The following is a 25,693-nucleotide window of genomic DNA, read 5'->3' as shown; positions in this document are numbered from 1 at the left end:
TGGTAGGCCACACAAGCTCACAGAACGGGACCCCCAAGTGCTGAAGCGCGTATTGCGTAAAAATCGTCTCACTACTGAGTTCCAAACTGCCTCTGGAAGCAACGTCAGCACAACAACTGTTCACCAGGCGCTTCATGAAATGGGTTTCCATGCCCGAACAGCCGCAAGCCTAAGATTCCCATGTGGAATGCCAAGCATTGGCTGGAGTGGTGTAAAGCTCACCGCAATTGGACTCTGGAGCAGTGGAAACGCGTTCTCTGGAGTGATGAATCACACTATACCATCTGCCAGTCCGAGGGATGAATCTGGGTTTGGCGGATGCATAGTGTCAACTGTAAAGTTTGGTGGAGGAGGAATAATGGTCTGGGACTGTTTTTCATGGTTCGGGCTAGGCCCCTTAGTTCCAGTGAAGGGAAATCTTTAACGCTACAGCATATAATGACATTCTAGACATTTCTGTGCTTCCAACTTTGTGGCAATGGTTTAGGGAAGGCCCTTTCCTGTTTCAGCATGACAATGCCTGCGTGCACAAAGCAAGGTCCATACAGAAATGGTTTGTCAAGATCGGTGTGGCGGAACTTGACTGGCGTGCACAGAGCCCTGACCTCAACCCCATCGAACACCTTTGGGATGAATTGGAACACCGACTGCGAGCCAGGCATAATCGCCCAACATCAGTGCCCAACCTTACTAATGCTCTTGTGGCTGAATAAAAGCAAGTCCCTGCAGCAGTTCCAACATGTAGAGGAAAGCCTTTCCAGAAGCTTTTCCTCTACAACTCTGTTTTAATGCCCAGGATTTTGGAATGAGATATTCAATGAGTAGGTGTCCACATACTTTTTGTTGTGTAGTGTATATGAAGCATAAAACCAAAGCAACACACACTTAAAAGTATTTAGTCCAAATCACATTAACACCAAATAGAACAATGGAGCATTTACATGAATCAGGTTAGAACCTAACAGACCAGCAGAGCTTTCAGTTGAAATTCTCTCTGTAACCAAAGCGTCTCTCCACCATGCAGTTCACAGAGGGTCCCTTCCTGAACGGGATGTATTGGGAGGTGTGGTACAACAACAAGAGTCTTCCTGAGAACCACAGTATGATCTACTATGAGAACCTGCTACTGGGGGTGCCCCGCCTCCGCCAGGTCAAAGTTCGCAACGAATCCTGCTCCGTGCACGAGGACCTTAGGGACAAAGTGCAGGACTGCTACAACATGTACACCCCTAGCAACGAGGACAGCGCCCCCTTTGGCCCCATGAACGGAACTGCGTACGTCTACTAAACTACTATGTACTACTGTTAGATGTACATTATAGTTAAATGTTAACGTATAAGAAAGCAACCATAAAGCTACAATTGGTTGTAATGCTAGAGACTAAACCAAAGCAATAGTTGCAACATGTGCTCTAGTGTTAACTGAAAGCACATTATGGATGCTGTCCACCAGATAAAAGTATGGCGTATAACATCACTCACTTATAGCCACCAGTGAATACCAGGCCAAACTGTTTCACTGGGGCTCTATGATGAGTCTGACTGTCTGTCTGTCTTTCCACCAGGTGGATGTACACAGAGGAGAACAGCCTGAATGGGAGTAGTTACTGGGGCCAGGTGGCTACCTATGGTGGAGGGGGGTACTACCAGGACCTGGCCCGTTCCAGAGATGAGTCAGCAGGCTTGCTACGCTCCCTAAAACAACAGCTGTGGCTGGACAGAGGAACCAGAGCCGTCTTCCTGGACTTCTCTGTCTACAACGGCAACATCAATCTCTTCTGTATCGCCAGGTACAGAGCCCAGAGTTATTACATACATATTACATGTTACTTAGGACTGTTTCACACTGATTTATATAGGTGATACATAGGTTCAATTCAGGCTCTCAACACGTCCATGGTTGGGATCAATGACTCATGCAATCCAATGGGAGTTCTCTAGTTACCATCCTCATCCACAATCTGGTGTCATTGAACCTCGATTTTCACCATAGAGAGGCTGAATATCTCCTGTTCATTCAGTTGAACCTGTCTGCTTAAATGCGGGGATAAATACAGTTGAACTGAATTGAATGTTTCAGATTGGTGGTGGAGTTCCCCGCTACAGGAGGCGTAGTCACTTCCTGGCAGTTTCAGACGGTGCGTCTGATTCGATACGTGTCCAGCTGGGACTACTTTGTCGGGGTGTGTGAGGTGGCCTTTTGCCTCTTCATCCTGTACTACGTGGTGGAGGAGGCCCTGGAGATACGCATCCACCGCCTGCGCTACTTCAAGAGCGTGTGGAACTGCCTGGACGTCCTCATCGTTGTGGTACGTAATTCAAAATGGCCGCCCTAGCAGGGAGTAGGAAGGGTTGGAGTCTCCCTGAAATACCCAAGTAAAGAAGGGCTCTGTTCCAGTATCCACACTAGCATGCATACTAAGAATGAGGTAGTGCAATGAACATGCATTCTAAGTGGTAGGCTAGTATAGACATTGGAACAAAGGGAAGAGGTTTGTGATCCAAATATTGTTGTATTGAGATTCCAAATATCCCCCTCTTTTTCCAGTTGAGTGTTTCTGCCATAATCATCAACATCACCAGAACGTCCGTGGTGAGCAATCGTCTCAAAGACCTTCTGGAGAACCACAGCGCCCACCCCAGCTTCGAGCCTCTGGCACACCTCCAGGTTACGTTCAACAACATGGCCGCAGTCATCGTCCTCTTCTCCTGGGTGAAGGTAAGAATGGCTTCATGGTAGATTGACATGCTGAATGAAGCAATTGAGTGGGAATTGACCAGGTGCAGAGCTTGAACCAGACACTCTGCAGTTGGTTACAGGATGAGAGTACTACTACCTGTGCCATAAAGGTTCAGACCTGTTGGCAGAAGCCAAAGTATGCGCCCATAAAGGGACACTATATTAGCATGATTTTATTACAAATAAAAAAAGACATAGAATTGATAATGCTATTCAAAGACACTTGAATTCTAACCGGGTTTCTGCTCATCTCTCCTCTTCAGCTCTTCAAGTTCATCAACTTCAACAAGACCATGAGCCAGCTGTCCACCACCATGTCTCGCTGTGCCAAGGACCTCATCGGCTTCGCCATCATGTTCTTCATCATCTTCCTGGCCTACGCTCAGCTGGCCTACCTGGTGTTTGGCACCCAGGTCAACGACTTCAGTACCTTCCAAGCCTGCATGTAAGTAACATTGGTTTGATTGGAATCAACCCAGGTTCTAAGATTCTCAGTTCTTTAGGTTCCCCATAGACGACCAGGGCTCCCAGATTGATTCAAATTTTGTTTGGAATTTGACCCATTGGAACTACAATGGTAACACACCCCTACAGCTTCATCTTAGCCTCTTCATAGCTTCTTCTTCTTGTCTTCTTTTCCATGTAGTTTTACCCAGTTCCGCATCATCCTGGGAGACTTTGAGTTCTCAGAGATAGAGGAGGCTAACCCAGTCCTGGGACCCATCTACTTCATCACCTTCGTCTTCTTCATCTTCTTCATCCTCATGGTGAGTTTTGATATACTACCATTGATAAATGTGTGGGTATATTGATAGACATTTATATTGTACTATTTGATCTACATTATCTCGAGAGATTAAAGGTTGCTCTGACTTGTCTTTTGTCTCCCTGTAGAATATGTTCCTGGCCATCATCAATGACACCTACTCGGAGGTGAAGGCAGACATGTCCCAGCAGAGGTCTGAGATGGAGATGACGGACCTCATTAAAAAGGTACGGACCCAAATGGTATGTGGGGTTATTTGTTCTAGTAGGTGTATGTGATCCCTTAACGCGTCATTGTAGCTGAGTATTTCAAACAACTGCAAGCTGACTTGTATCATAGCAACTTCATATTTAAGATTCTATGAAGTAAAGACTTCAATTGAAAAGGAGACTCAAGTTAATGTAAGTTTACGTTACTGTTGAATATTATCAACGTGTACTGAATAACTGCTAACTGCAGAATGAAAATGACAACATTCACCTCAGTGTTGATAGGTGTCCTTGAGATTGTCTTTGTGTTGTTCCTCTCCCTGCAGGGCTGTAACAAAGCCTTGATGAAGCTGAGACTGAAGAAGACCACTGTGGATGACATCTCAGACAGTCTGCGCCAGGCCGGTGGGAAACTCAACTTCGGCGAGCTCCGCCAGGACCTCAAAGGGTGACCGCTGCAGTGCCTGAAACCAAACTGGGGTTTCACTAATTCATAAACATACACTATTTCAATAATTTATACATACATACGAAGAAAGACATCAAGACACACGTGACATGTAATAGTACAACTAAATGTGTTGTTGTTTGTGTGTTTAGAAAGGGCCACACGGATGAGGAGATTGAGGCCATCTTTGCCAAGTATGACCACGGTGGGGACCAGGAGCTGACTGAGCACGAACACCAGCAGATGAGGGACGACCTGGAGAAGGAGAGAGTGAGTGGACGCACACACACACATGGCAATGAGCTGCACACACACACGTTTGCAGATGTTCAGTGTGTCTCTGCACATATGGCCAGGAGGACTTGGATCTGGAGCGCAGCTCGTTGCCCAGACCCACCAGTGGGCGGAGCTTCCCCCGTAGCCATGACGACTCTGAGGAGGATGACGACGAGGACAGCGGTCACAGCTCCCGTCGCCGCGGCAGCAGCTCAGGAGGCGTGCCCTACGAAGAGTTTCAAGTGTAGGTCGAGTTCTATTACCAGCCAAGTTGAAGTATTGGGCTTTTGAAAGGTCCTCTGTGTGTTTCCGACAGAGGATGTACCTGATATTTTAATGTTTTAAATCATGTGTCGTAACTATGGATATAGCATGTTATATAAACGTGTTATTGACATTTATTGTTCTGTTCTATTCCAGGCTGGTGCGTCGTGTTGACCGGATGGAGCACTCCATAGGTAGTATAGTGTCAAAGATCGATGCAGTGATTGTGAAGCTGGAGGCCATGGAGAGAGCTAAGCTCAAGAGGAGAGACGTGCTGGGAAAACTGCTGGAGGGGGTGCTGGAGGTGAGACAGAATGTACATGGACGCACACACACACATACGCCCATCTCGCCCACACCAAACACTTTTTAAAATCTTTCCTTCCCCTCTTTCTGTCCATCTCTCTCGATCCAACATCTCCCTTCTCCCTTTTGTCCCCCCTTCTCTCAGACTTTGGCTATTTATCTGGTCAATATGTTAGTGTCTTATGTCTGTTTGTAACAGTGTGTTATATGTGAAAATGTTTAAGGACTCTTGGAAGATTAGTCCAAATGAGGACTAAAAGATACTAATAAAATCACATCTCTCCCTTTCCCGCTCTCCCCCTCCCCCAGGATGAGAGGCAGGGTCGGGACATGGACGTCCAGAGAGAGCAGATGGAGCGGCTGGTGAGGGAGGAGCTAGAGCGCTGGGAGTCTGACGACACTGTCTCACAGGTCAGCCATCACCAGCCCACCACTGCCATTGGTCCAGGAGCCCAACCACGCCCCCGCAGCGCCCGCCCCTCCTCCTCCCTGTCTACTGACGGGGCGGACGCTGGGGGTAATGGGAGTGGCCACGTGTAAAACTCCACCCACCAGAAAGTTGCACGGTAACGAGAAAGGGACATTCTAGTATTTTTACAGGTTCTAAGCGCCGAATCCTTACTTGAGATGTGTGCATGCAATTTGAATTTTCTGAAAATGTTCCCATTTGACCTCAATGGAAGATTATCGTGGAAGTCCAAGTTACGCAATCAAATTTTAAGTAAGGATTTGGACCTATCGGAGAGCAACCAAAATGGCTAAGGGTAACTTTAAGAGACATTTTAGTGAGGTACGAGGTTGTATTCATTGGTTGTGGCACAATAGGTTGTCGCACAAATGAAGATATCCTTGTGTAAATGTCCTTTCTGGTTGTGTTCTACATTATATACCAGTACACAGTCCCATCATCATCCCTCTGTATTTGTTTGAAATCTTTACATATGATACCACAATGGCAAAGTCACGTGCACAGCACCTCAGCTATCCAAGAGTGTGAGTGAAACCCACCCAATAGACTCATATAGTCTGAAAACAGTCCTACGTACTCCATCTATAAGATGGGTACATGCTTTAAGGCAAGCAAAATATGACCTGATACATTTACAAAGCTTACAGTGCAAGCACAAGTACATGATTGTAGCGTTTAAAATGAAGGCCCGAAGAATTAGGGTACATGAAGATGCTGGACACAATTAAGGGTACATGAAGGTTTTGATTATATTGGAGATATTACATGTGATGTAAATGAATTAGCCTCTAAGCTATTTCCATTTTGTTTATATTCTAAGAATACACGGCCTATCATTGCTTTTCATGTGCTGGTACGTAGCTCAAGGACTTTTGGTTTTGATTTCACCGTATATGCACGCACGCACATCTTGATATTCCACAGGAAAATATTTTGTCATCGATCGTTCATTTGCTGCTTTCCTTTTTGTCATTTTAATATAGTTACAAGTGTGGCTCATCTTGTCTTAATTACTCATCTATATCACTTTGTAATGACTTACAAAACACCCTTCTTATAAACATATAATATGATACATATTGTAACTTGAAACAAACTTCGATTCGGAGTGCATCTAGGGTCATGTGATCCTTGTGTGTATTATTATGTATGCTGCCTTGCAGTATTTTGTAGTGTTATTATTTTGTACTTTTTTTTTGTGGTTACATACTGTATATCAAAGGTGTGAAAAATAAAGTGTATTGTGATGCTAAAACGATGAAGTGGTGTGTGTTAAAAAAAAATTGTCAATTTAATCCGGGTCGTTGTTTGATATGTTTGAACACACCGATAGTGACTCTAAACCTTGAATATAAGGTGTCAGTAATGGACCTGTCGTGTACATTGAACCGGTTTGATTGGAGTTGATATATGTTGGGGGATTAAGTGAGATTAAATAGGATTATACCCTCTATTGACCTAAATGCCTAGTTCTGGAGACGAGTCGCCTGCTCTGTCACCAAAAAGTCTCACAAAGGTGACCATATAGGCCTCTGTATGTGTTCAAGGAGTCAGGCATTTATTGCATATGGTCCATTGGAACCACGTTGGTATCATTGATTTTGGCTATACATCGTTGGTAGGTACATAATTACCACTCGCAGTTACATGAAAATGTTTATAAAAGCATTGTTTCCAAAAACTAGTATAGATAAAGGTAATAAACACAATAGAAACAAACACTTCAATGATTACACACAAAAAAAGCACTAATAAAAGTCATTCATAATTTTTTACATATAAACATAATTCAACATAATTTTTCAAATAAATGAGTTCAGTTCCTCTATAAATAGAAACGATTAACTAAATTCCAAGGCATAGTCTCGTACTAGACTGGAACAAATGCTACTAAATAAACACAGCAGTCAACATGAGAACAATGGCTACTGGAGGGCAGAGATTCCACATTAATATTCATGTGGTGAAAACGTACATTCATGCATAGATATTGAACGTTAAAGTGACAGTTCAGACAAATTACTCATTTACAGTGCTAGTGTAGCTAGTTCAGCAAAGCCAAAGCGTGGATTGCAGTCTCCACTTGTCCAGGAAATGAATGTGAATATGTAATTTGGCTGAACTACCCATTTAACCTGTCTCAGTGCAAACCATAGGCACACTGCTTCATGTGTATGGAGAGAGAAACTACTGGCAGTTTGTCATTGATATAACCACAGAGGAGTGAATTGTAAGGCAAAGTAAGACACTTCTTATGTGAACTTCTTAATAAACCGCAGCTTCAGATACGCAATGACCAGGAAAATTAGTGTCATTATCGCCAAGGCAACGTGGTTTTCCCATAGGCCCCATGTAGTGTATTCTATTCCTAGGTAGTCCAGGTATTGTTCCCCTGTGCACCTGGAATGAGATGGAGAGAAGACCAAACAAACGTTCACCACTGTGTATCTATGGGATCCCGTGGGCAGGCAAGGCTGGGTCACGTTAAATAGGAAGAAAGTGTTTTGAAACGGACTGAAACCTGAACTAATTTGAGGTTTCAGCTGAAAAGGACTCTGTGGATCAAATGTTATTGCGTCGTAGGATAATTGTGTTTATTCTCTAATATATATTTTTTAATTGTATCAAATAATTCAGCCTTCGCTGCTATTGATACCCAGTAATGATGCCTTATTGAAATAAGCTATTCTCTAATGTACGGTAGGGGATCTAGCTAACACACAACCGCTGCTCCATCTACAATGACTTCCTCAGTAGATGGTGCTAGAGGTACTCCAGTGACCATAGGCACTGCACTTAATGACAGCATGTATGTAGCCTACTGGTAATACTAGTTATATACCCTATAAACCGTATTTAAGTCAGCCAACATCTATTTCTAAGCAAAAAATATAAAGATAACTTCCACAGTGTGTGTGTGTGTGTGTGTGTGTGTGTGTGTGTGTGTGTGTGTTGTGTTACGTTACTCACATCCCGAGAGCGTGAGTAGTGTTCATACTACAGTTGGTCATCATGCCAGAGGCAGGAGACATGGTGGTGTGAATGGCAGGGTCCTCACAGAACTTCAGCCCCACAAACTCGTTGATCTCCAGGGCCTAGTCATTAAGAAACGTTACAATACTTAGTAATACAGTTTTATTATACTATATAATAACATACTGTATATATTAATATTTACAACAATTCTATATGTAATGAATAGCACTATAACAGTTGAAGAAATGATTCTAATTAATACAGTATGGCAACATTTCACTAGATCAATTAAGAGGTTGTGGCTGACTGAGGTACTTACTGTTAGACCGTAGCGAGGGATACTGAGGTACTTACTGTTAGACCGTAGCGAGGGATACTGAGGTACTTACTGTTAGACCGTAGCGAGGGATACTGAGGTACTTACTGTTAGACCGTAGCGAGGGATACTGAGGTACTTACTGTTAGACCGTAGCGAGGGATACTGAGGTACTTACTGTTAGACCGTAGCGAGGGATACTGAGGTACTTACTGTTAGACCGTAGCGAGGGATACTGAGGTACTTACTGTTAGACCGTAGCGAGGGATACTGAGGTACTTACTGTTAGACCGTAGCGAGGGATACTGAGGTACTTACAGTTAGACCGTAGCGAGGGATACTGAGGTACTTACAGTTAGACCGTAGCGAGGGATACTGAGGTACTTCAACCAGGCCAGCCAGTTCATGATACTGGGCAGGTTCACCAGCAGACCTGAGAAGATCTGACAACACATCAATAAATATTAATTCACCAATGAGGATCCCCACCCTAAATTGCAATTTGACCAGACAGACCTGGTAAGATGGAAGGAGCCCAACAAGCAGAACAAGATACAATAATGTTATCGCCCCAAGGATCCAACACAGCCACAGAGAGAGTTGATCGGCAGGTAGCCTAGCGGTTAGAGAGGCGTGCCAGCAACCAGCAACCGGAGCGTTAAAGAGGCAAACCAGCAACCAGAGGGTTGCCAGTTCGGATCCCAGGTCTGACATGAAGAAATCTGTCGGGAAGAGAGCTGGCAACTGGAGGGTTGCTGTATAAAATCCTAGATGCTGTTGCCTGCCGTTTTGCCCTTGAGCGAGGCACTTAACCCCCCACAACAACAGCTCCCTGGGCGCCCAGTGTGGCAGCCCCCCGCATATCTACAAAACCTGGCGTGTATGCATATGGGTCTTTCAGAGGGGTGAGGGTAAAAGTCAAATTTCGGTTGGACCTCGTTTGCAATTGACCAATAAAGTGATCTTAATCTGATCTTAGTCTTAACACCACAGAACCTATCTAAAGATCAAACAGAAAGACAGACAATAACACCACAGATCCTACATCACTTTAATCCAAGGCTAGAAAAGATGACAGCCATTCCCCACTGTAATATCCATGTGTAACCTTGGTATGCAACGCTAGCTTATATTTATGTCTATACATAACTAGCAAATAATACTAGTGGGACAGCGCTGAACTTGAACCATAACTGGCATTGCAATACAACTCAGGTGCACCCTGCGCGTCCCTGAGTACCCCACCGCGCGCATGTGGCCACCGCATTGCACCCTCGTCCCTACACTCACCATCATGAAGACGAAGCTGATGGTCATGAAGATGTTGGCCATTGCCACCACACTCTGGTCGGCAGAGATGGCCATGGTCATGGCGGTGGCTGTGTAGGCCACCAGGGTCACGGTGAACATGAAGATGAAGAAGGCTGCCGGAGTGGTTTTGAAACCTGCAGGAGAGACACACACTTGAATGTTAAGATCATTTCAGAGACTGGTATTGAGTGGTAGGGTACATGCCCCTCTGCAAAGAGGGTTTGAGAGCAGTTTTGACCTTTCTTGACCTTTTACTGTCTGTGCCATTACCGTCTCAAATCTAATTGTATTTGTCACGTACACAGTTTATACAGCAGGTATAAAGGTTGCAGGGAAATGCTTGTGTGCTAGCTACCTCAACATCTACTCTATGTCCCTCTCTACTTTCCTTCCATCTTGACAATTCAAATTTAATCTTCATAAATGCAAATGTCTCATTCCCATGTTGTGCATCCAACCCACCTATCATGAAGTAGGCCACGCAGCTGAAGATGATGGCGGGGATGGTGCGCAGGGTGATGATGTCAGACAGGATCTTGGACAGGAAGTAGACCGAGACTCTGTAATACCCGCTGATGTACTCATGGCTGTTGGGGACAACAAAGACAAGAAGTCTACATTAACTCATACTGAGTGGTTTATTTTCTAACTTCCTTGGCTAGGGCCATTTGGAACTAATGCTTGCCGGGGTATTTCATACTGAAAATGCTCATTTACAGAATAATTAGAAGTACAAAGTTCAAACAGTGAACCTAATGTAGCTGTAAACGAATGCTTGTTGGTCCATTTCATACTGATAAGTATTTAGGCAGAGACAGTGTCTTCATAATCATATATAATAGAGAGATTGAGATTAGTTGTTTTATAATATATTTTTTCTTAATTTTTCCTCCACTCCAGATCCAACCTTATACATACGAACAACAACTTACAGACACACACAAACAATTGTGTCTCACACATCTCATCTGGCCAGACCCGCATGCTCACACCCCCATATTCTATATTTCAAAGAGACCAGGTTATAGTGGTGCCACTGGTCTACTACAGTACGTACACAAACAGCTTCCTCTCTGTGATGAAGAGTTCGGCAGCGGACAGCGTGCTGAAACATTGGTTGGTGGTGATGAAGAAAAGAGCACCAATCCTACAAGAGGGGAAACATCAAGTCATGAAATGAAATCCTTATGTTCTGCCCAGTCATGCATGGAATGAAAGGGGGTAAACCCCTATTGAAATGAATGCTAAATGTTTTGCTCTGTGTGTACTCCATCGGCCTTCAGACTAAAGGGACTAAGGGAGTGGAGTCATACTGTAGGTCTAATTGGACCCAGACCTGGGTTCAAATACTATTTTAAATATCTCAATTACTTTCACATACATTCAAAGTGAGTATTCAGATACAGTTTATTTGAAAAGACAGGTTGTTGAATATTTTAATGTATTTGGAAATACACTTGGAAAGTATTTGTCAGTATTTTAAAATACTATTTTCAAATACCTGGGTTAAATAAATGGGAGTGTATTTGAAATACAATTTGGCAGACAATTATTATAATTTTTTTTTTTACAAATAACCATTAAAATACTCAATTAAAAGTAATGTTTGGGCTATGTATTTGAAAATACTCAAATACACAGAAAAATACGTTTCTAAATATTACATAACTCAAATACACATGTATTTGAACCCAGGTGTGATTGTACCAATAAAATAATAAGCAAAATCCTGATTATTGTAAGCAGATTAATACACTAGTTAAAGACTCTCTAATGTACTTGTCCTCTTGCTCAGTTGTGCACCGGGGCCTCCCACCCCTCTTTCTATTCTGGTTAGAGCCAGTTTGCGCTGTTCTGTGAAGGGAGTAGTACACAGCATTGTACGAGATCTTCAGTTTCTTGGCAATTTATCGAATGAAATAGCCTTCATTTTTCAGAACAAGAATAGACTGACGAGTTTCAGAAGAAAGTTCTATTTTCTGGCCATTTTGAGCCTGTAATTGAACCCACAAACGCTGATGCTCCAGATACTCAACTAGTCTAAAGAAGGCCAGTTTTATTGCTTCTTTAATCAGAACAAAAGTTTTCAGCTGTGCTAACATAATTGCAAAAGGGTTTTCTAATGATCAATTAGCCTTTTAAAATGATAAACTTGGATTAGCTAACACAACGTGCCATTGGAACACAGGAGTGATGGTTGCTGATAATGGGCCTCTGTACGCCTATGTAGATATTCCATTACAAATCAGCCGTTTCCAGCTACAATACTCATTTACAACATTAACAATGTCTACACTGTATTTCTGATCAATTTGATGTGATTTTAATGGACAAAAAAATGTGCTTTTCTTTCAAAAACAAGGACATTTCTAAGTGACCCCAAACTTTTGAACGGTAGTGTAAATGTCTGCATTATCCTGTTATAACATCTTTCTCCCAAAGCAGAGTCATTTACTAACCTAACCTTTACAGACAGACACTGCCGTTGTTCTGCCCTATGGGTTCCCATCAGTTTCAGTCTACAGATGAATCGAAATCAGATCACCTTACAGCCCATTCTGAGATGGATTTAAGGTGTTGTTATAAAAATGGTTCCCCCACCTGTTCTGTATTCCACTCTGGTCGTCCTTCACCCCGAAGAAAATGGCGCCCACAATAAGAGCCAGAAAAATGGTGACTCCCAGCTGCCCAAAAGAGAAACATTGTAAATTTAGTAGCCAGGTCAAAGGTCAGCAAATCATAACGTCATATTTTACATCATGACCCGCAATGCGCCGTGGCATTGGGGAGTAAACAATCTTATATGTCTGACAATTTGCCTTACACAACTGAGACTTCAGTCGCATGAGGGAGCCCATTTTCATCAAAGGTCCAGGCACGTTTTAATGTAAACACATCTCTTTAGGTCTATAGAAAAAAGTGTTTAGCTCTCTCAGAGAAGAAAAAAATCATATTTTCTTAAAATACAGTTAGGTAAGATGCTATGATGAATACAAAGGTGACCTGACCTTGCAGAGGCAAAGGGTCTTACCCTGATAGAACCTGATTAGTCCATTAAGAACCCTGATATAACCTGATTAGTCCATGAAGAACCCTGATAGAACCTGATTAGTCTATTAAGAACCCTGATAGAACCTGATTAGTCCATTAAGAACCCTGATAGAACCTGATTAGTCCATTAAGAATGTGGACATTCTTAAAACTAGGTATATTCCCACACAAACTACACCGAATCAGCGCTCTCCACACTCTCCCTCATCCATTCTCATCCACAGACCGGTAGTCCATGTTGGGTAAGAAAGAGAGAAAACAAAGAGAGAAAGGGTGAAATCTCCGGAGCGACATTTGTTTTAATCCTGACGATTTACATCTTATGACAGGCCTAACAGGCCCCAGCGCGGTTCCCAGGGTGAGAGGATAAGCTAATAAGGTTGAGCCTTTTTCACCTCATTCCCCAAGCCCCTCATGTGGAAGCCCAGCGCGGGTCATGGTGTGATCATGTGACAAAGGTCTGGGCCCACTGGGGGGGGGGGCTGTGGCCAGATATGATATCACTTCAGTTCTAGGCCCGGAGAGGCAACAGCAGGGTCACAACAGTCAGCAAAGCTGATTAGCTAGGTCTCCAGCCTTTAAGATCCAGACCCCAGCCTGGGATTATTGTCGATTTACTACAAGGCCAATTAGCTGTTAATAATTCTTGAAGTGAGATACTTCTGATGGCATGTTGTTGCCTAGGATGACTAATGAGGGCACTAAGTCGTCAGAACTCCCTCCTCCCGCCAACTGCATCACCCTTTAAGCGCAAAAGAGCTTGTTGTGAAGTGGAGAAAAGTACGTGGGCTGCAATTAAAAATCATACTATTCTCAAGTCACTTGCTCGGAGGGTAAGTCCGGTCATAAGGTTGTTGGTGATAGGAGCGTAGCTAAATCCATTACCCTTTTATTCTGAGAATCCTCTCCCCACTGGGGTCTGTTTGAAATGAGTTTAGGGGTCATTGGTACAGCACCTCTTAAACTTGAAACCCACAAATAGAAATCCGGTGACTATTGGTGTGTGTGTGCGCGTCTGTATCGGTGTGTGTGTGCGTCTGTATCGGTGTGTGTGTGCGCGTCTGTATCGGTATGTGTTCTAACCTGTGCGACGGAGGTCTGGGGGTTCAGCGCCAGGTTCCGGAAGGTTCTGCCTAGGACCCAGTGGAGCTGGGTGAAGAAGGAGCTGTTGTAGGTGATGGTACGGGACGTGGGCTTGGTGGTGTACTGCTTTCCCTGGGTGATCCTCTCCAGCTCGACCTGGGTGTCTCTGAAGTAGGAGCAGTTCCTGTACTCCTCCACTAGACGCTCCTCGATGGTCTGCCTGGAGCCACTCAGCTCCTCAAAGTCAATGTCTAGGATGGGAGAGAACCAAGAGTCAATACACACTGTTAAAGGTTGGAGACCATCACCCCTTAATTCACCCATGACAACAACCCATTTTTCAATCAACACCCTTATCCTAGGTGCACAAGACCCAGATACAAATTCATTGAAGTCCAGTCCGAGATCCGGCTGACTACTCCCATTGTACCAAAACGGTTCCTTCCACAATCCACACCAATAGTGTATGCCTGTCGCTATTAGCATTAGCCATAGCCTCTCAAAGGCCAACAAATCCTACTGTACCAGTACAGATCAGAGGGTTTTTCACATTGAACTGATAGGATTAACGGGGGTTATCCAACTGCCTGGCCTCCAGCCTCAGGCCCTGGCTGCAGCATCAGCCACTCGCTCCCTCCAACCCTTGTCCCTGTCTGGGCAACGCCAAGCCTCCTGCACCCCTAATCTCACTGACCCAGGGGCAGATGTTTGTGTTAGAGCTCTGGGTCCCTTGTTCTTTTACTATGCTGCCAGGGCTCTAAGGCACCTTTCAGGTGCTTGCGAGACTTGGACTCATATACTGCACACTGTTTGTTAGTGTGCGTGTGTGAAAATGACCTTCTCCCTGAATCTTGTTCATAGCAGTGGCAGTAGAATCTCCGTTGATGACGTCTAGGAAGAAGTCGGCTGGGTTGTTGTGGGCCTCGCAGGCGTAACCTAGGATACAACAACACATTTGAACATTAGTCTCCCCTATATCAATCTCTATTCTGCTCTGTCCCATTCAGGACTTTTACATCAATCTAACTTCCTTTATCTCTTAAACAATACAACAACGGTAGCTCCTTATACTTTGTGTGTAGTATTGATATTGAAGGTTACCTATGTCGGCAAAATAGTCCAGTGCATTCTGGGCCGGCCCATGGTACACCTGTTTGCCGCTAACTAGCAGGGTCAGGGAGTCGAACAGCCGGTAGATGGAGTAACGCGGTTGGTGGATGGACATGATGATGGTGCGTCCCTGATTGGCCATTCTAAAAGGAGATAAGACAATGAAAAAAGGTCTGGAGGTCTACATTTAACAGGGCAGCCAATAAGAAAGGTAGGACATTTAGAGGACAAATGTGGTGCAAATTAAACAGGGTACTGTCACGTCCTGACCATAGTAAGATGTTATTTTCTATGGTAGAGTAGGTCAGGGCGTGACAGGGGGTGATGTGTTTTTCTATGTTTAAGTTCTAGTTTTTCTATTTCTATGTTGTTGTTTTTTGGGTTGATCTCCAATTGGAGGCAGCTGGTCCTCGTTGTCTCTAATTGGAGATCATATTTAAGTAGGGGTTTTTCTTCCTGGGTTTTTATATTTTGAGTAGTGTTTGTTTCTCTCTGCGTCACAGTTTGTTGTTTTGTCATTTCAGTTATTTATGTATTGCAAAGTTTCACGGATTAAAAAAAAAAAGTGGAACTATAACCAGGCTGCACTTTGGTCTGCTACTTTCGACAGCCGTGACAGGAAGGGAATAAGAAAAGCATCAAATATGAAATGTAGGATACCTACCACTAACCCCACCCATTATGAATCAATCCAAAGTAAATGAAATGGCTTTCCTTCTTGGAATATTAGTGCTATACCTTTTGAGCAGTAGCAGGACAGAGTTAGCGGTGCTAGCTTACAGGCCCGTTACAGTAACAGTTTAGAGCTACAGATACCTTTTGAGCAGCAGCAGGACAGAGTTAGCGGTGCTAGCGTACAGGCCTGTTACAGTAACAGTTTAGAGCTACAGATACCTTTTGAGCAGCAGCAGGACAGAGTTAGCGGTGCTAGCGTACAGGCCTGTTACAGTAACAGTTTAGAGCTACAGATACCTTTTGAGCAGCAGCAGGACAGAGTTAGCGGTGCTAGCGTCCAGGCCCGTGGTGGGTTCATCCAAGAAGAGAACAGAGGGGTCGATGATGAGCTCCATGCCGATGTTGGTCCTCTTCCTCTCCCCTCCAGAGATCCCCCGGATCATCTGGGTACCAACCTGGGGAGGAACACAATCACATCACATGATAGCCCTTGAACATCTATCATATGCTGTATGGTACCACAGCCTTGTATGACATGATGGCCTGAAACCTTCAAAATGACATTGGAAGACATTGGTGAGAAGGAAGCAATTTTACTGCACATCTACAATGGCTATACAAAACATTAGGAACACCTGCTCTTTCCATGACATCGACTGACCAGGTGAATCCAGGTGAAAGATATGATCCCTTACTGATGTCACTTGTTAAATCCACTTCAATCAGTGTAGATGAAGGGGAGGAGACGGGTTAAAGAAGGATTTCTAGGCCTTGAGACAATTGTGAGATGGATTGTGTATGTGTGCCATTCAGAGGGTGAATGGGCAAGACAAAAGATGCCTTTGAACAGGGTATGGTAGTAGGTGCCAGGCACACCAGTTTGAGTTTGTCAAGAACTGCAACCCTACTGGGTTTTCCACGCTCAACAGTTTCCCGTGTGTATCAAGAATGGTCCCCCACCCAAAGGACATCCAGCCAACTTGACACAACTGTGGGAAGCATTGGAGTCAACATGGTCCAGCATCACTGTGTGTGGGGGGGTGCAACTCAATATTAGGAAGGTGTTTGGTATACTCACTGTATATAGTGAAGGGAAAATACTGTGGACGGTTTGATCATAGAGATCCTATTAAACTGCATTTAGTCCTACTCAAACTCAAATTCCTAATTCTATGGGTTTGACTCTCATAGGCTCATAATGCTATCATGAATTCAGTCCTGAACAGTCGTCTCAACATTTCCATTCTGTCTATGTTAGAACGTACCTTAGCGTCGGCCACCTTGGTGAGGCCTAGCTCGGTGATGAGGTCGTTGACCCTGGCCTCCTTCTCTTTCTGGGGCACGGAGCGGGGCAGACGCAGCGCTGCAGAGAATCGCAGGTTCTCCCTCACCGTCAGAGTCCCCATCACCACGTCGTCCTGGTGAGGTCACAGAGACAAAGGTCAGAGGTCACTGACTGGGGTAATATGGTCAGGAGCTTTGAAAAAGTACTGTAGCTACACTGTTTTTTTCCTGCTGTTGGACCCTAGAGTTGTGTTGTACATGTCTCCATTGAATATGCTCTTCTAACTGTGCCATGGTCTCCGACAATATGTTGCGATAAGGTTTACAACAGGTAGCCAATAGACTTACCTGGACAACATAGCCGGAGAGGCACTTGAAGTTGGGTGGTTGTGGCGCCCCGTCGATCAGCACCTCCCCTGAGAGACCAGAGGGGTCCTTCCTGGCTGCTAGAACATCCAGGAACCTAACCATAATGTTAGATCAATAATCACTATGGCAACCTGTGGGACCTTTTTTTTGTAACAAGCAATGTAATGCCTTCAAAATAAACCGTTGTCATCAACACAATACTCACGAGGACTTTCCACTTCCAGTGGGTCCTAGAATGGCATTTAGACCCGGTCTCATGATGCCACTGCAAGACAACGACAAAACGCATAAGATATTTTAAGATGCACTGAAACATTCCACATATTTACCATAATAAACATGTTATCAACACACATTGTGTTACATCATGTTTATACCAATGAGAAGTGTAGCACTGTATTCTAAATTATGAAAGACTTACAAAAATCAACAAGAGTATAGGCCTACAGTTCAGTTGCAAATCAGTAAATGGATTTGGATGTCATTCATAAGCATTTCAAACTGTTGGACTAAGTCGGTCAAATCAAAGCTAGATGAACCTAACATTGAATCAATACCAATAAAAAGGTCTGCACTCTTGGAATTGTGGCTATGAAAAGGAAACAAGTTGATTTGATATTAGAGGAACTTTGAAGTGTTTTGCTCCATAAACCACTTTCAGAATTGTGAAAAGCTGATTAAGGACCAGGAATTATAGGACATAACTTTATCATCAAACAAAATGCTAGATTTATAGCACCTTATGACATGCTTACGACAGGTTTATAGCACTCATTCAAGTCATGGGCAAAGAATTTTTGTCATCTACTTTCTATACTCACAATGTTACGCAAATGTCTTATCAAACCATTACATACGGCGGCAAAAGTTATCACGCCAGTCCAGCAAGTTGATCAAGTGTCAAGGGCTTGTGTTTTTAATGTGTAAACATTGTCTCTATAGCATAGTCATACACATGGAAGAATCACAAGTGACAGAGTGAAAAGGAGGAGGTTTGGTTCTCCAATTAACCGATTCAAACAGCACAAAGAATACGCTGAACACAAAGACCTCCAACAATCTGAGAAAGAAATGATCAATACCAATGTATAATGGTCCAAAACAAGAATACAGAATCACATCTTGTGATTCCACAAAGAACATTTGCACAATTGGTATAAAAAAGCATCTGTTATATAAAAACAATTAAAAAGCTGAATTATAAAGGCTTGTAGTGTAGAATCACGTGACAGCATTTAATTTGGTTCCTTGGCAGCCTGCTCCACAGTGCATCAAAGAGATTACACGCAAGAAACCATGCTTAATATCATATAATTAACACTAGGGGAAACGGACCAAAACTTGTGTGAAATTACGCATTCCTCCCTGGGAAATGTCAAGTACATTTAATGCCATCAGAAAAAAAAGACATTTGAATTTTCCACTGCACTATTGTTCATTGTGGTCTGAGTATGCTAGCCCTAATCTCAAATGGAGAGGCCTGTATGTTTTGTCAACTTGTGTTAATGATCTCTCTCCCGCTTTTGGTTTCACTTCACTTTCACGCTCTCTCTGACACACACACACACACACCTAAAACCTCTTCATGAGCATTGGAGACAGAAAACTTATCTCCTATAATTGAGTTAGATCCATCAATGACACTCACAAGCATTCCTAATTTGTTAACACTCCCTTAATTCACTAGTAAAGGGGCAGTGGTGGAAAAAGTACCCAATTGTCATACTTGAGTAAAAGTAAAGATACCTTAGTAGAAAATGACTCAAGTAAAAGTCGACCAGTAAAATACTACTTGAGTAAAAGTCTAAAAGTATTTGATTTTAAATATACTTAAGTATCAAAAGTAAATGGAATTGCTCAAATGTACGTAAGTATCAAAAGTATAAACCATTTCAAATTCCTTATATTAAGCAAACCAGACGGCACAATTTTCTCATTTTTTTGTTGTTGACGGACAGCAGGGCACACTCCAACACTCAGACATAATTTACAAACAAAGCATCTATGTTTAGTGAGTCCGCCAGATCAGAGGCAGTAGGGATGACCAGGGATGTTCTCTTGATAAGTGTGTGAACTGGACCATTTTCCTGTCAAAATATAACAAGTACTTTTGGGTGTCAGGAAAAATGTATGGAGTAAAAAGTACATGATTTTATTTAGGAATGTAGTGAAGTAAAAGTAGTCAAAAATATGTAAAGTAAAGATACCCCCAAAAATGACTCTGAGGCTGTACCAAGAAAGACATAAGCAAACAAGCTCAACACAGAGCGAAAAAGAGGTGAATCTGCCAATAAATCCACATCGTATTAGCTTCATAATCACCAAATGTAATTGGGTGGTCAAAGTGTATATTAACTTCAGGTCCACTAGCATTTCGGCGTGTGTGTGTGTGTGTGTGTGTTATTGTAGCCAGTTATTGAGTATTTTTACATGCACAGTAATAATTTGATATTAAACTGATTAATGGCAGTAGGCAGATTATGCAATAGCCATGTAAACACCTTACTCTGCTTATCTTAAAATCGGCGTAAGGTCAAAATCGAAGTAAGCATATGCCAATAAAAAAAAAATAAGGTTTTCTGAGCAATCTTTTGAATTATTAGGACATGTAAACACCTTAATCTGCGTTCTAGCGGTGTATTTGATCTGCGCATGTGCCAGCACCAGCCGAGCGAGCCTCCCTCTTTAGCGCAAGTGAAGTGAGTTTGGAACAACTGAATGTATGAGTCTTAGAAGTAGTTTTCACATACAAACCTTATATCTCCCAACTCAGAATCAAATATGCTTCCAAAAAATAACATGGTCGCTGTGGTTGAATGTTCATTTTAATTGCCGATTTTCTGCATTTCACAGTGCCATCAGGTAGCCTGACTTCAGATGTGTCCATGTAAACAGGATTATTAGGGAAATCATTTTCATCAAACTATTATATTAATCTGACTATCCACAATAATCACCTTATTGTGTGCATGTAACCTTACTCATTGTATGCCATTTAGCAGACGCTTTTAGCCAAAGGGACTTAAAGTCATGTGTGCATAAATGTTTCATACGGGTGGCCCCAGCGGGAATCAAACCTTTAGCCTTGGCATTGCAAGCTCCATGCTCTACCAACTGAGCCACACAGGACTGTGTGTGTGTGTGTGTGTGTGTGTGTGTGTGTGTGTGTGTGTGTGTGTGTGTGTGTGTGTGTGTGTGTGTGTGTGTGTGTAGTGTGTGTGATCAAACTCACTTTAATCATCCACTAGTCAATTAGTATCACTAAAACTTGTGCGTTTGGGCATGTTTCAAGGTGGAAGCCTGTGTGTAGAATACATGAGAGTGTGTGTGCATCTTTGAAAGTGTGTGTTTGTCTCCTTGTGTCTGTGTGTACATGAGACCAAAGGATCCACTAACTCCACTCACTTGAGGTCCACCAGTATCTCCCTGGCAGTGTTCTTCCTCTTGCAGAGCGGTCCAGTCTTCAGCTTCACCTTGTACTGGATGCTGTGGAAACTGACCGTGGAGCCCCGGGGCTGCAGCTTGTTCAGCTCCACCATGGTGCTGCTGGTTATGACTTTGATCCTGGGCGTCCCGTTGGTGGACGTGACGTCTTCAATCATGGCGACGCTGATGTGATTGGCTCGATCGGTCATTATCTGCAGGGGTGAGACCTGTGGGGATTGGTCAAGGGATAGGTCTGAAATTGATACACTATTTTCCTTGTGTAGTGCACTACTCAAATCAAATGTTATTGATTGCGTGCACATACTTTGCAGATGTTATCACAGGTGCAGCGCAATGCTTGTATTTCTAGCTCAGACAGTGCAGTAATACCTAACAATACACACAAATCCCTCAAAATAAAAAGAAAGGTATTAAGAAATATCATGACGAGCAAGTCAGAGTCCGGAATATAAATATATATGTATGTGATGGTGTGTATAGACATTATGGACAGTATATGAATAGAAAAGGTGTGTACAGCAGTAATTATATAGGATGAGCCTTGACTAGAATACAGCATATACATATGAAGTGGGTAAAACAGTATGTAAACATTATTAAAGTGACCAGTGTTCAATGACTATGTACATAGGGCAGCAGTCTCTAAGGTGCGGGGTTGAGTACCAGGTGGTAGTCGGCCAGTAACAGTGACTTAAGTTCAGGGCAGGGTACATTTTTACATTTTCATTTTAGTCATTTAGCAGACGCTCTTATCCAGAGCAACTTACAGTAGTGAATGCATACATTTCATTCCATGCATTTTTTTGTACTGGCCCCCCGTGGGAATCGAACCCACAACCCTGGCATTGCACACACCATGCTGGCGTTGCAAACACCATGCTCTACCAACTGAGCCACAGGGAAGGCCCTGGACAGAGGCCGGCTAGTGGTGACAATTTAATAGTCTGATGGCATGGAGATGGAAGCTGTTTTTCAGTCTCTTGGTCCCAGCTTTGATGCACCTGTACTGTCTCCACTTTCTAGATGGTAGCGGGTGAACAGGTTGTGGCTCAGGTGGCTTGAGGTCTTTTATGATTTTCTTGGCCTTCTAGTGACACCGGGTGCTGTAGATGTCTTGTAGGGCAGGCAGTGTAGAGCCCTGCGGTTGCGGACGGTGCAATTGCTGTACCAGGACGTGATACAGCCTGACAGGATACTCTCAATGGTGCATCTGTAGAAGTTTGTGAGGGTCTTAAGGTCCAAGCTGTTGGGTCTTCGGGGCTGTTGCACCTTCTTCGCCACACTTTCTGTGTGGATGGACCATTTCAGGTTGTCAGTGATGTGCACGCCGAGGAACTTGATGCTTTCCACCCTCTCCACTGCTGCCCCGTCGGGGTGGATGGGGCGTGCTCTCTCTGCTGTCTCCTGAAGTCCACGATCAGCTCCTTTGTTTTGTTGGTTGCCTCATCGTTGTTGGTAAATCAGGCCCACCACTGTTGTGGCATCTGCAAACTTGATGATTGAGTTACTTCTGACCAAAGTGATTCTGGTCAAAAGAAGTGCACTACTGTATGGAGAATAAATAGGGTGTCATTTAATTTGAGATTTAGAGTGGATAAATAGAAGGACTTTTAATGTGTTTTATTGATGCCTTTAGGACATACTTTGGTGTATGAATCTGAGCGCTTCAATTAAGGGAGGCATATACTGTAGAGACAAACTTCAGACTTTTAGGAAGAGTGATACGCATTTACCATTACACAATACATTCAGATGTGGAGAAGTGGAAACATTGGGCACATTGTCTGCATATCTGAGCACATTTAATTAGGATCAGTCTAAATGAATGTCATGCGACCTTTGTGGTGGACTGGTACATAGAGAGAAAGAAGCTCGAGAGACGGAGAGAGAGAAGCGCTCCAGAGAGAAGCAATAGAGAAAAGCTAGAGTGAGGAGAGACACCCAATCGCTTTCAAATGCATATGCTTGTTGAAGACAAATTAAACAAAATAATTGTATCTATTTAATCCTATAGGAATGTATAGACACTGGAAAACAGTATACTCGTCCAATGAGCAGACCTACGTTGAAATTTAGTTAGTTGGACCACTTTCCACATGTACATTCATTGTGCTTACTTTTTTTCCCCACCCTCTCTTAGCATAATTGCTACAAATGTATATCATAGTGACAAAATACAAAATGATATATTCATGTTTTACCATGACTGAAGATAGCCATTCTTGGAAATATGATTTCTGAACGGTTTGAATGGGTGACCATAATTGTTCAACTGGGATTGCAATGCATGGATGACTAAGTAACGTTAGGTTGTTTCTGCGTGAAAAACGTATGTAGCCTTCATTTCCTGGACGTAAAGTAAACAACAATATTTAATTGTACAAAAATGGTCAAAGTCAATGTTTTCTTTTACCAAACACGCATGCAGTTGAGTGGGGTCTTTTACAAAAACTTGAACAAAATTGAATCATCGTCTGGAACTAAAAGATAATCGCCCGTTATTTTTTATATAATACTAGCATGTAGAAGCAGGATGATACTAAAGAATTCACGAGGAGGATCACGTCGCCGTTATGCATGGCATTCAGCCTTCAAATGATGTAGCAAATTTAGCCTAAAATAAAATATATCCAATCTGAAAATATCATGCAAAACGGATACATACCCGCCTGTAAACTTTGAAATGCTACAGTCCTCTCCGTTCTTGTACTAGAAAAGACCGAACCAAGCCACGCGTGTGACCAACGATCCGCTTTGGCCAATGAATTTATACTACCGGTGTTGAATAAGAGAAGCCGCTATGGAACAATCTCAATACATACTCTTCGCGTAATCTCTCCTCGGCCTCCTTCTCAAAACTCATTGGAGGAGAAGGTCAGAGGGGCGGGACCTCTGGCTTTCTCATCCAATGGGTTTTGAGAAGGAGGCGAGGAGAGAGGACGCGAGGATATAGAATTGAGATCTTCCCAATGACAGTGTGGGCGCCTCCCAAACCAAGCCATGCCGTTAAATTGTGCAAAGCTTGTGCATGAATGGCTCAACAAGGACGTTGGCAAATAAGCATTCCCACATTTTCAATAGAACCCCCTTCTCTTTCAATTGCTCTCACACGTATCCAGAGCACAACCCCAATGATTGAGATCATCTCTGTCCCAAAGTAGCGTGGCAAAAATATAATTCAATTCTGAGGCCCGTAGTTTTACCTGATCTGGTAACCTAATCAAGTAAAACTCCGGACCTTAAATGGTATGACGTAATTAATCTGTTGTAAAAAGGTTTCATATGGGCTATGATGGGACCAGAGTTTTTCTAATCATGTCAAATGGTTTAAAAAAAAACTCCTGGAAAAACTTCTGGCCTTGATGAGGATGAAAACCCTGTCAAACTACAGCAACCTTGTATTTGTTCATATTAATTATACATGAATTACGTTTTAAAGGACTGGGGGGTTTCCTAGACACAGAGAAAGCAACATGATTGGACAATAAAACTCACATGGCTGAGTTGGCTTTATGCAGGTTTGCATCGTGTAGTACTGCCCAATGGTAGGCCTAATTAAAAATGTATTCACAGTCTATGACAGCTATTGTGTTTATTCATTCCCGTTAATCATTTTGGATCGAAAAAGTATAGATAGCCTAGTCAGCCCAGGTTTGAAGATAAACCAAATGTAATCCCATTCACGTTCTCACAAACAAATGGGCTATAACATATACAACGTTTAATACCGCTTCGTTTACCCTGGCCAGAGTGACAGGGCGCATAGTAGGCTAGACTATGCAGCTGCTGTTGTTAGTAGCCTAGTCTACAGTTGATCAGACTGAAAAATAGTATCGTTTCCATGCAATACGTCATGTCAGATCGCTAATGTTTAGGTATTTAGACTGGTACATTTATGTAACAGTTATTGCTTGTGTAGGGGGAGTGATGTGTTATCAAGCTTGCTAAATACAAGAGGAAAGTAGAGCGCGCGCCTTGAGCTATCGCGATTGTTGTGAATCAAGACACGCAAAGCGCTGCGGCAGCACTCCGATATGAAGGACATAAAATTGTGTGCGAGTTGACAAATCTTTTTAATGCTAAGCGTCGATATATTTAGTTAAACTAAATCAGTTGCTTCTACACTTGATTAAAAAGTGCTGTGGCAAATACCGCCTCCTCCTCGCCACACGTTTTCCTGTGGCCCTGACTGCTGTAGGTCTCTACAATATTGTTCTAAATAGTCTATATATTTTTGGTGTATATAGGCATAGATTGCATTTGTATTACTGATACAGTGTTATTTGGGTTGTCAACTGGATTCGTTCTGACGTTCGTGATTTCTTGTTTTTGATTATTATTTATGTAGACCTAATTGTTAGACATTTTTGCTGCACTGTTAGGCGCTATAGTAACACAAGCCTTTCCTTGCACCCGCTAACATCTGCTGCTGGGAAGCAATCACTTCAAAACATTTCAGTAATCACACACATGCTCATTTACATAAAGACAAAACAACATCTTCCTATTCTACACATCCAGAGTATCACACACCAATAACGTAAGTTATGTCTGGAACGCAGTCCTTCACAGTCAACAGTCAACACCATAAAC

General features: G+C 43.0%; 2 protein-coding genes across 6 annotated transcripts in view; one reads left to right on the top strand and one right to left on the bottom strand.

Moving 5' to 3' along the window:
- The window catches only part of LOC106610283 (polycystin-2), a 19,684-nt gene extending 12,951 nt beyond the window's left edge, over window positions 1-6,733 (top strand). The window contains exons 4-15 of one of the 2 annotated variants that reach the window (XM_014209555.2): window positions 1,025-1,275; window positions 1,566-1,790; window positions 2,081-2,309; window positions 2,549-2,719; window positions 3,004-3,185; window positions 3,387-3,507; window positions 3,635-3,733; window positions 4,042-4,163; window positions 4,316-4,433; window positions 4,523-4,683; window positions 4,860-5,007; window positions 5,319-6,733. In XM_014209555.2, the coding sequence (XP_014065030.1) occupies window positions 1,025-1,275; window positions 1,566-1,790; window positions 2,081-2,309; window positions 2,549-2,719; window positions 3,004-3,185; window positions 3,387-3,507; window positions 3,635-3,733; window positions 4,042-4,163; window positions 4,316-4,433; window positions 4,523-4,683; window positions 4,860-5,007; window positions 5,319-5,549 (2,058 nt within the window). In that variant the 3' untranslated portion in view covers window positions 5,550-6,733. Of the gene's footprint in view, window positions 1-1,024; window positions 1,276-1,565; window positions 1,791-2,080; window positions 2,310-2,548; window positions 2,720-3,003; window positions 3,186-3,386; window positions 3,508-3,634; window positions 3,734-4,041; window positions 4,164-4,315; window positions 4,434-4,519; window positions 4,684-4,859; window positions 5,008-5,318 lie in introns of both variants that reach the window. The other variant, XM_014209554.2, reaches the window with a different exon arrangement.
- A 282-nt stretch (window positions 6,734-7,015) lies between these two features.
- Window positions 7,016-23,884, bottom strand: abcg2 (ATP binding cassette subfamily G member 2 (Junior blood group)). Of its 4 annotated transcripts, none has more exons than XM_045722603.1 (16): window positions 23,766-23,884; window positions 21,059-21,291; window positions 17,859-17,918; window positions 17,633-17,747; window positions 17,266-17,418; window positions 16,298-16,455; window positions 15,317-15,468; window positions 15,053-15,151; window positions 14,216-14,466; window positions 12,683-12,765; window positions 11,139-11,228; window positions 10,544-10,668; window positions 10,061-10,215; window positions 9,124-9,213; window positions 8,449-8,573; window positions 7,016-7,878 (listed from the first exon to the last, which is right to left on the bottom strand). In XM_045722603.1, exons 2-16 carry the CDS (start codon window positions 21,286-21,288, stop codon window positions 7,731-7,733), a joined length of 2,034 nt encoding a protein of 677 aa, XP_045578559.1. In that variant the 5' UTR covers window positions 21,289-21,291; window positions 23,766-23,884; the 3' UTR covers window positions 7,016-7,730.
- Between the last annotated feature and the right edge of the window lie 1,809 nt (window positions 23,885-25,693).

This window comes from Salmo salar, chromosome ssa08, assembly GCF_905237065.1.
Source record: "Salmo salar chromosome ssa08, Ssal_v3.1, whole genome shotgun sequence".
Lineage (NCBI taxonomy): Eukaryota > Metazoa > Chordata > Actinopteri > Salmoniformes > Salmonidae > Salmo > Salmo salar.
Note: the sequence above shows the minus strand (reverse complement) of the source record. Positions and strands in the feature narration are given on the sequence as shown.

What these genes read in the sequence shown, in the direction of transcription:
- abcg2 (XM_045722601.1), bottom strand. An exon ending in TCTCCGGCTATGTTGTCCAG is followed by an intron (nt 17,419 to 17,632) that starts GTAAGTCTATTG and finishes TGACCTCACCAG; the next exon opens with GACGACGTGGTGATGGGGAC. An exon ending in CAGAGTGGAATACAGAACAG is followed by an intron (nt 11,229 to 12,682) that starts GTGGGGGAACCA and finishes CCCCTCTTGTAG; the next exon opens with GATTGGTGCTCTTTTCTTCA.